Source organism: Scomber japonicus, chromosome 12, assembly GCF_027409825.1.
Source record: "Scomber japonicus isolate fScoJap1 chromosome 12, fScoJap1.pri, whole genome shotgun sequence".
Lineage (NCBI taxonomy): Eukaryota > Metazoa > Chordata > Actinopteri > Scombriformes > Scombridae > Scomber > Scomber japonicus.
In genome coordinates this window covers 27,866,370-27,877,334 of record NC_070589.1, presented here as the reverse complement: position 1 = coordinate 27,877,334, position 10,965 = coordinate 27,866,370, and the positions used below count along the sequence as shown (strand labels likewise).

General features: G+C 38.7%; 2 protein-coding genes across 2 annotated transcripts; both read left to right on the top strand.

Moving 5' to 3' along the window:
• Nucleotides 1-3,395: 3,395 nt before the first annotated feature.
• Nucleotides 3,396-5,323, top strand: LOC128369728 (C-C chemokine receptor type 3-like). Its single transcript, XM_053330805.1, has 2 exons — nucleotides 3,396-3,660; nucleotides 4,450-5,323. Exons 1-2 carry the CDS (start codon nucleotides 3,491-3,493, stop codon nucleotides 5,321-5,323), a joined length of 1,044 nt encoding a protein of 347 aa, XP_053186780.1. The 5' UTR covers nucleotides 3,396-3,490.
• Nucleotides 5,324-5,355: 32 nt separating this feature from the next.
• On the top strand, nucleotides 5,356-10,422 carry LOC128369727 (C-C chemokine receptor type 8-like). Its single transcript, XM_053330804.1, has 4 exons — nucleotides 5,356-5,448; nucleotides 7,926-7,964; nucleotides 8,117-8,373; nucleotides 9,570-10,422. The coding sequence occupies exons 1-4, from the start codon at nucleotides 5,356-5,358 to the stop codon at nucleotides 10,420-10,422; spliced, it is 1,242 nt and encodes a 413-aa protein (XP_053186779.1).
• The last annotated feature ends 543 nt before the right edge of the window (nucleotides 10,423-10,965 follow it).

Below are 10,965 nucleotides of genomic sequence, written 5' to 3'. Positions count from 1 at the left end.
TCTCCACGTTGCATTTAGTGTTGCTTGAAATGACCAGGGCTCAGCTAGTGTTGCCTTTTAAAAATCGTTGATTTCCCAGGATGTCTTATTGTTGGGAAAAATATGAATCCCTAGTGCACATGCGTCACCAAGTGTACCGTGCTTGATCACACCTCTTCCAACCGTACTGGGCCCTCATACTAGCCAAATAATTCAGATTTTAGGAGGCAAACATGCTTCGGAATGGTACGATTGCCTAGTGTGAGTGCACCCTCAAACTCTGACCTGCCCTGAGGACCTGAGCTTGAGAAAGCTTGTCCTGACGCTTCATTTGGATCCTCAACAAAATGTCAGTCAAATTTGTAACAAAAAAAAAAAAACATTTCAAGTGTAAAGTGTTATACTTTTTGTTATGATAAGAGCAGGATTAACTCTGTGTAACTAACTCTTAATTGAACACCAGCATTAGCCAGATCCAAACAAAGTGAGCTTTTCCAAAACAGTGAGTCATGCATTAGCATTTCATTTCTCATTTGTCTGTATCTATATCTGCTCTGATTTTGTCATTGATTTAATCTTGTTGTTGTGTGTGTTCTGTTTTATTAGTTCTGTCTATAATGAACCATGTCCTTGTATAAAGACAATTGATATTGTACATTGATGTTTTATTCTCTGGAAAATTGCTCAGATTTCATGTAATGCACATTTTTTACTTGGAAATAAAAGTGTGAAAAAGCACCAAAAAAGTCAAGTGACTGTAACTACAACACAATCATAAAAATGCAAGTGCAGAAGATACATATGCATCAAGGCGTCAGGTTTTAAAGCCATTATATAACAATCAGTGCAGAAAATACAAATGTTGCTGCGCATTACTCTGCTGCGCTGTGGTGTGGCTGGTCAGCAGTCTGGCGTGTATCCCGCGGATGATTCGATACAAAGCTTTTCATGATATCCTTGACAACACAACATTCTGTTACATATATCCAGATTACTTCACATATATTAATCTGAGATATCCTGCATTTTTTCGTCAGCTTTTTATCTTCTTGCTCTTTCCTCTGATTGTTATTGTGTACTGCTACATTAGGATTGCTATCACTGTCATAACATCAAAATCAGTTACCAAGTTCAAAACAGTCACGTTGATTTTTGTCATTGTCCTGTTATTTTTTATTTCCTGGATCACATACAATGTTGTTGTACTACTGGATGACAATGGACCATTTATCTGTGAAGGAATTTATAGGAGGATTTATTTAGTACAAATTACCCACATTTACTTCTGCATCAGTCCCATCTTCTATACATTTGTTGGGGAAAAGTTCCAAAACTACTTCAGACAGATGGTGGTAAAACGCTTCCCAGGGTTAAAACCTCTTCCTCCCTAGGCCTCTGGCTCAGGGTCCTGCTCGAAAATGACATACACAAAATGAATATAGTATATCTCTGTAACTACAAGGTCTATATGAATAATATTGGTATCATAATAAAGGTAACACTTGTGAGATACACGTAGAGGTGAAAGCATCAGTATATATGTTACTGGGTCAGACTAAATGAAGATTGAACACAGCATAAATTAAACATTTAATTTTCGCCTGACAAACATTTACACTTGTAGAGTGAATAACACCTTCTAAATTATGCTGCTGCAGCCAATAAACCTCTTGAAACTGTAACATAACATCTGAACATTATCTGTGCCAAGTTTGATGTTAATAAAGGAAAGCACTGCAAAGTTAGAGAGATTTCAGTAGAGATATATTTAGGCGCTCAACTCTGCACTGCGCACCTCTGCGCATGTGTTCTGTATTGGCGGCAACTGATCCAAGCAGTATTTTCAGGAAGAGCATCAATATCTTGCGAACCGATTGGTCAATATGGACCAATCACACCTCTAATGAAAGTTCACATCCTTTAGAAAGTAATGCAGTGGGCTAAATCTGTCGCAGTAGCACCGTTCAACCACAAGATGGAGACAAAGACTGTGTGTCTTCATTGGTGACGACGGTGCAGGGATCTGTAAATCATCCCCCATGCCATGTAAATAAAAGGAAACTGAAACTGAATCGACTCAAAAGGATCCAGAGACATTGGAGTAGCTACTACTAGGAATATTATGCGACCAGATACAACTTTTAACCAGAAAAACAGCGAAGGTAAAACATAATTTGTAGTTGTAAATTTACAATGTGAAGTTTGTTTGGATTTTTCTTTGACGGTTTTGATCGTACAGTAATGGGAGTTACACTGCTGGAATCAATGAAATCTCAGCTTTTATTTGATGTGTAGTTTGTGTGGATATCGCGAAAGTAAAGATACGAGGATCGCGGTGACTGCCGGCATGCACAGTGCTTAGACGGTGTAGTGTTTTTGCAAATTGTGCAATCAGTTGCTCGGTGTTTGACTTGTGTTTTGTTGAGCTGTAAATGGTTGCACTGACTCGATAGCTGAGCTGAACAAAATGGTGTATCATGTGACTATATTGGTGCTTGTTTAGCTTCCCTGAGACGTTTTTCATTTACAGGGGGCGCTCTTGCCCCCGCTGGCGGGGGCTCTCGGCACAATGCGTTATAATCAAAAAGTACAAGCTTGTTCTCAGTCATGCCTGTGTAGTATGCAGTACTACAGATACTTGTGTAAAAAAGACTCTAGTAAAAGCAGACGTACTGAGTAGTCGCCAAATGACTTACTTACGAATTTCGTTAGTTTATATAATGCAGATTTGTAAAATATTACTTTTATGAGGGTTAGTCACAGTCACAGACAATAAACTTAGCATTTCATAATCGTGGTAGCAGCAGTGCAGCAGATGTAATGAAATCAACACAGCACTCTGGATGCAAACTAATATTAAGCCTATAGTCTATTGTCGTGATCAAAATTTGAAGAAAGTGATGCAGTCGATATCTGATTAAAGTTGATCAGCAAAAAGGATACAAAAGGGTACACCTCACACTATTCATTACAATGTCGATGGATAATGATAAAATAATACACAAAGAATGGTCGGATTGGGAGCCCATATATGCATAATGTCTCCGCGTTGCATTTAGTGTTGCTTGAAATGACCAGGGCTCAGCTGATGTTGCCTTTTAATAATCGTTGATTTCCCGGGATGTCTGGAAAAATATGAATCCCTAGTGCACATGCGTCACCAAGTGTACCGTGCTCAGACTTGAGATGACAGACATGCACTCACACTTTTTTGGTACTTCCTTCCCCTATCTGGCTGACTAGTTATTCAGGAACTTGAGTTGAACTGAGTCAGAGAGCTCTCTGGTCCTCAGAGTCAGACAACAAGGAGAAGCATCTCTGCTGGCCAGGTGGTAAGTCAGCTTAGCTTAGCTAGCATGCACGCAGAACTTGATAGTTCTCATATGATACTATACAGCTACTAACTTTACAGTGTTACTTTGATACTGACTGCATCATATTGTGAATGCTGCATATATGACTGTTACATTTGTATTTCTCACAGATTTACCTGCTTACATTTGAGGAGAAGATGGAAAATTATACATACTACAACTACTCCTATGACTATGACTACCCAGACTATGACTACGGAAGATGTGTGTATATAAACTATCTGGGAGTTCAATTGTCCTTCATTTACTACTTCATGTTTCTCTTCAGTCTGGTTGGCAACGTGCTGGTCCTGGTCATCATCCATCGGTGAGTGGACAAACAAAACTCTCAGCAGAAATAAAATCATATTTAAAAAAGCAAAAAGCAATTTGAGGAAGCAAATGTACCATTTGAAAACTTGTAAAGTATACACAACCCTTTCTATAGTTATCTGTGAATTACTGTATGATTGAAACTGTGTACTAGGAACAAATTAAAGTTTTAACCCTTACATTTCAGCTACTAGTGTGATGGGTTCAGGTTACTGAATGTAAATGCATTTAATAGCGACTGCTTAAAAATGCTAGCCAAACACATTATTAAAAAAATGGGTTTGATTTCATTATAAAGTCCAGAATTAGTAGTTAAAGGCTTACATGCATTTTATCTATATGTTTTTACAATTGAGTATTTATAATGTAATTGAAGCAGCATTTTAGCCACATTCGTTGATGTAAATTACGTAGGCAGCATATCTGAACACCCCCAAGTACGGGTTAGGGTTGTTATATAATTTAACAGCAACACAAAATATAGCCTCCAAAATGAGCATGAAGTGTAATCAATACCACTTAAAAAATTATGTTTATGAAGGTATAATGTAGGGCTGTTGTGTTATTACATACTACAATATAGTGCTGCATGATTAACTTCAATCATAATCATGATTTCAGCCCATGCAATAGACATTTGAATTCGATTCTTATCATGTCATGTGGCACAGGTCATGTGCGCGTGAGAACATTTGGTTATCTACGCACCATGAGCAGAGATATTTCATAGACTGCTCTCAATCGGTTCTTTCAACATTTAACAATTTAAATGATTATTTGTTAGGTTTGAGAGGCTGACCACTGTGACCAACATTTTTCTGCTGAACCTCGTGGTGTCCTCCTTGATCTTCATAAGCAGCCTTCCATTCCAGGCAGTGTACATGCAGCTCTCTGACTGGATCTTTGGTAACGTTATGTGCAAGATTGTAGACAGTGTCTACTACCTGGGCTTTTACAGTTCTGGCCTGTTTCTGGCTCTCCTGACCTTTGACCGACACCTTGCAGTTGTTTACTCCTTGGGTGCGCCACGATTGATAAGTCAACGCTGCGCATTACTCTGCTGCGCTGTGGTGTGGCTGGTCAGCAGTCTGGCGTGTATCCCGTGGATGATTCTATACAACGCTTTTCACACTCCTTACAACACAATAATGTGTCAGGAATATCCAGGTTACTTAACAGGTATGAGTGTAAACCATCTGAGAAATCCTGCATTTTACCGTCAGCTTTTTATTTTCTTGCTCTTTCCTCTGATTGTTATTGTGTACTGCTACATTAGGATTGCTATCACTGTCATAACATCAAAATTAGTTACCAAGTTCAAAACAGTCAGGTTGATTTTTGTCATTGTCCTGTTATTTTTTATTTCCTGGATCCCATACAATGTTGTTGTTGTACTACTGACTGACGATGGAACAATGACCTGTGAAGAATATCGTAGGAGGGTTTATGCTGAACAAGTCACTCATAGTCTTACCCACATTTACTTCTGCATCAGTCCCATCTTCTATACATTTGTTGGGGAAAAGTTCCAAAACTACTTCAGACAGATGGTGGTAAAACGCTTCCCAGGGTTAAAGAAGTATATTTCCGTCGATCAGGCCATGCCCACAGAAAGTACACAAAGTGAATTGAGCAGTGTCATGGCGCACTCATTCTAGGGCCAGTTGTTCCGTACCATGCTGAAGCACGAATGTCTCCTATCCCCCGCTGGCCCGCACTCACATTGCCTCAAACCCTAGTGTACTCAAGCACAGTTGCCTCCGACACATACGTTGCGTGTTGTGTACGTAACCGTGTGCTCATTAGGGTTTAATCCCGATCAAAACCATTTCCCAATTCCCGCTGGTAAAACACAACACAGCCGATTAATTAACACAACGCACTATGATTAAAAAGTACAAGCATGTTCTTCTGAGTCATGCCTGTGTAGTATGCAGTACTACAGATACTTGTGTAAAAAAGACTCCAGTAAAAGCAGACATACTGATTCAACTCTTTACGCCAGTAAAAGTAAGAAAGTTCGATCACTTTGAGTGATCATTCACGCTCACAGGAATAGACTTAGTTTAACTGAATGACTTAGAAATCGCCAAATGACTTACTTTAACGAATTTCGTTAGTTTAAATAATGCAGATTTGTAAAATATTAATTTTATGAGGGTTAGTCACAGTCACAGACAATAAACTTAGCATTTCATGGTACAGGTGCCCTAAATCCTGCAGTGGAACAGCTGAGATGCAGAAACCGTCCGCTATTTGTTCCGCATTGTTTTACTTTCTTCCTCTCTGGTATCAGCTATCGTGGCCTTCTGCACTTATAGAAAGGGGAAACATACTTTCACTTCAGTATCCTAGGGTTGAATTTAAGCTGCCAGTCTCCTCTGTGAACCTTTAAAGTCAATGATTCACAGCATCACGTCATAACCACTCTGTTTGACTCTACATGTTTGATGAGATGAGCAAACTTATTAGTGTGACATTATGTCTGATTAAAGTTGATCAGCAAAAAGGGCACAAAACTTTTTGGGAAAAATCTGAATCCCTAGTGTGCATGCGTCACCAAGTGTACTGTGTTTGAGCACACCTCTTCCAACCGTACTGGGCCCTCATACTAGCCAAATAATTCAGATTTTAGGGGGCAAACGTGCTTGGGCATGGTACGATTGCCTAGTGTGAGTGCACCCTCAAACTCTGACCTGCCCTGAGGACCTGAGCTTGAGAAAGCTTGTCCTGACGCTTCATTTGGATCCTCAACAAAATGTCAGTAAAATTTGTGTAAAGTGTTATACTTTTTGTTATGATAAGAGCAGAATTAACTCTGTGTAACTCTTAATTGAACACCAGCATTAGCCAGATCCAAACAAAGTGAGCTTTTCCAAAACAGTGAGTCAAGCATCAGTATGAACACTCATTTGCCTGTATCTATATCTGCTCTGATTTTGTCATTGGTTTAATCTTGTTGTTGTGTGTGTTCTGTTTTATTAGTTCTGTCTATAATGAACCATGTCCTTGTATAAAGACAGTTGAGATTGTACATTGATGTTTTATTCTCTGGCAAGATTTCATGTAATGCACATTTTTACTTGGAAATAAAAGTGTGAAAAAGCACCAAAAAAGTCAAGTGACTGTAACTACAACACAATCATAAAAATGCAAGTGCAGAAGATACATATGCATCAAGGCGTCAGGTTTTAAAGCCATTATATAACAATCAGTGCAGAAAATACAAATGTTAAAATATACAAAAACAAACATGAAGAACTTAGTTGTCAAGAAAAGTAATGTTTTTAACCCAAGTGTTCAGTGTGGGGTCTTCTCTCAGGTCCTCAGCTTCCATCTACTTGGGGCGTAACTACAAAAGGCAGCCTGCTCTGCTTTAGCAGGGTCAAACCTACCATATGGATAATCTAGGCAAGAGTTCAGGGAATTGGGCACATTTTTAAAACAAACAAACACACACACACACACACTTAACCAAAAACACTATTTGTCTAAACTAACCCTATGAACTGGTTTTTAGTCTGAAATTTGTCCGCAAAAACAGACCTCCACGCCCCCCAAACACACACACACACACACACACACACACACACACACACACACACACATTCACCTGGCAACAGTAATATCAATACTAGTCCCAGTGTGGACAAAGATACAAATATAACAGCTGCATTAAACTAAAATCATCTTACCATTTACCACTTGTGCAAAAGTGCACGCATGATATTCTATCATTCTATAGGGCTTCTCTGCAAGCACCTTCTCACGAGTCTGTGTAGCCACTACCTACCCAAACAGCCCACAACTTGCTTATAACGTGTAACCTCTGTCATCAAGGCATCTGTATAGGCCACAAACACTTAAAACACATACCACCATTTCTAAGCAGAAATGCGCATGCACACACAGGCCAACACACACACACAAAGGTTGAGCACTGATATCTGACCAACAGTATTTTTACATTTTAGAGTTGCAAAAACACCCTAAATACTTCTTACTTTTAACTTCTGTTATTGGGATATTGGCACCAATATCATAGAACAATGTATTTTATCTAACTGAATTAGTCTTTTATTGGGTTATTTTTATTTGTGCTGCTCCATTATGAACAGTATGTAAAACTGAAATGGTTTTTAAGTAGCGCGGTGGAGATTACACACACACGCACTTTTTTGGTACTTCCTTCCCCTATCTGGCTGACTAGTTATTCAGGAACTTGAGTTGAACTGAGTCAGAGCGCTCTCTGGTCCTCAGAGTCAGACAACAAGGAGAAGCATCTCTGCTGGCCAGACGGTAAGTCAGCTTAGCTTAGCTAGCATGCACGCAGAACTTGATAGTTCTCCTATGATACTATACAGCTATTAACTTTACAGTGTTACTTTGATACTGACTGCATCATATTGTGAATGCTGCATATATGACTGTTACATTTGTGTTTCTCACAGATTTACCTGCTTACATTTGAGGAGAAGATGGAAGATTTTACATTTGGGGAGTGGATGGAAGATTTTACATTTGAGGAGAAGATGGAAAATTATACATATGACTACGATGCCAACTGTTGCTACGGAAATTACAGTGACTACGAACTTTATCGGAAGAAACAAATATGTGATATGGGAGTTCAGTTGTCCTTCACTTACTATTTTATGTTTCTCTTCAGTCTGATTGGCAACGTGCTGGTCCTGGTCATCATCCATCGGTGAGTGGACAAACAAAACTCTCAGCAGAAATAAAATCATATTAAAAAAGCAAAAAGCCATTTGAGGAAGCAAATGTACCATTTGAAAACTTGTAAAGTACACACAACCCTTTCTATAGTTATCTGTGAATTACTGTTTGATTGAAACTGTGTACTAGGAACAAAATCACGTTTTAACCCTTACATTTCAGCTACTAGTGTGATTTAATACTATATCCCATAATTCTGGGGGCAGCAAACACTAAAATGAAATAGTTTGTTAAATATACTACAGAAAAGCAGTTACTAAAGCTCTGATACAGTAATAGGAGAGTGAACCGTGAGGCTGATACCACTGAGATAAGATTAAAAACTGTAGTGCGGGATTAAAATCCCTTGAGTAAAGTGAACCCTGCAAATAAATAAATAAAACATTTATAGGCAGGTTACTGAATGTAAATGCATTTAATAGCTACTGCTCAAAAATGCTAGCCAAACACATTATAAAAAATGGGGTTTGATTTCACTATAAAGTCCAGAATTAGTAGTTAAAGGCTTACATGCATTTTATCTATATGTTTTTACAATTGAGTATTCATAATGTAATTGAAGCAGCATTTTAGCCACATTCGTTGATGTAAATTACGTAGGCAGCATATCTGAACACCCCCAAGTACAGTGTTATATAATTTAACAGCAACACAAAATACAGCCTCCAAAATGTCCATGAAGTGTAATCAATACCACTTTAAAAATTACTATGTCTATGAAGGTATAATGTAGAGCTGTTGTGTTATTACATACTACAATATAGTGCCGCATGATTAATTTAATCTCAATCGTAATCATGTTTTCAGCCCATGCAATTATATAACCACAATAGACATTTTAATTTAATTCTTAGACTGTGTGCGTGAGAACATTTGGTTATCTACGCACCATGAGCGGAGATATTTCATAGACTGCTCTCAATCGGTTCTGTCTAGTCAGTGAAGCCTGTGCAGTGCACGGTTAGATATATGAGAGGGGCAAAATGTAGGCCACAACCACTTAGTTTATCTAGTAGTCACACTTGTCTAAAATGGATGCTAAAGATGCTTAGATTTACTTCAGTGCCACCAACAAATCACAGTTTGGAAGTTGTAAAATATTACTGTTAAAATGGTTGTAATAGTCTGTTTTTTCAATATTTAATAATTTAAATGATTATTTGTTAGGTTTGGGAGGCTGACCACTGTGACCAACATTTTTCTGCTGAACCTCATGGTGTCCTCCTTGATCTTCATAAGCAGCCTTCCATTCAAGGGAGTGTCCATACAGCTCTCTGACTGGATCTTTGGTAACGTTATGTGCAAGATTGTACGCAGTGTCCACTACCTGGGCTTTTACAGCTCTGGCCTGTTTCTGGCTCTACTGACCTTTGACCGACACCTTGCAGTTGTTTACTCCTTGGGTGCGCCACGATTGATAAATCAACGCTGTGCGTTACTCTGCTGCGCTGTGGTGTGGCTGGTCAGCAGTCTGGCGTGTATCCCGTGGATGATTCTATATGAAGCTTTTCATGATACCCTTGACAACACAACATTCTGTTACATATATCCAGATTACTTCACATATATTAATCTGAGATATCCTGCATTTTTTCGTCAGCTTTTTATTTTCTTGCTCTTTCCTCTGGTTGTTATTGTGTACTGCTACATTAGGATTGCTATCACTGTCATAACATCAAAATCAGTTACCAAGTTCAAAACAGTCAGGTTGATTTTTGTCATTGTCCTGTTATTTTTTATTTCCTGGATCACATACAATGTTGTTGTACTACTGGATGACAATGAACCAATGTCCTGTGAAGGAATTTATAGGAGGATTTATGTAGAACAAATTACCCACATTTACTTCTGCATCAGTCCCATCTTCTTTACATTTGTTGGGGAAAAGTTCCAAAACTATTTCAGACAGATGGTGGTAAAACGCTTCCCAGGGTTAAAGAAGTATATTTCCGTTGATCAGGCCATGCCCACAGAAAGTACACAAAATGAATTGAGCAGTGTCATGGCGCACTCACTCTAGGGCCAGTTGTTCCGTACCATGCTGAACCATGCTCAAGCACAGTTGCCTCCGACACATACGTTGCGTGTTGTGTATGTAACCGTGTGCTCATTAGGGTTTAATCCCGATCAAAACCATTTCCCATTCCCGCTGGTAAAACCCAACACAGCCGATCAATTAACACAACGCACTATGATTAAAAAGTGCAAGCATGTTCTTCTGAGTCATGCCTGTGTAGTATGCAGTACTACAGATACTTGTGTAAAAAAGAGTCTAGTAAAAGCAGACGTACTGATTCAACTCTTTACGCCAGTAAAAGTAAGAAAGTTCGATCACTTTGAGTGATCATTCACGCTCACAGGAATAGGCTTAGTTTAACTGGATGACTTAGAAGTCGCCAAATGATTTACTTTAACGAATTTCGTTTATATAATGCAGATTTGTAAAATATTACTTTTATGAGGCTCACAGTCACAGACAATAAATTTAGCATTTCATAATCGTGGTAGCAGCGGTGCAGCAGATGTAATGAAGTCCACGCAGCACTCTGGATGCAAACTAATA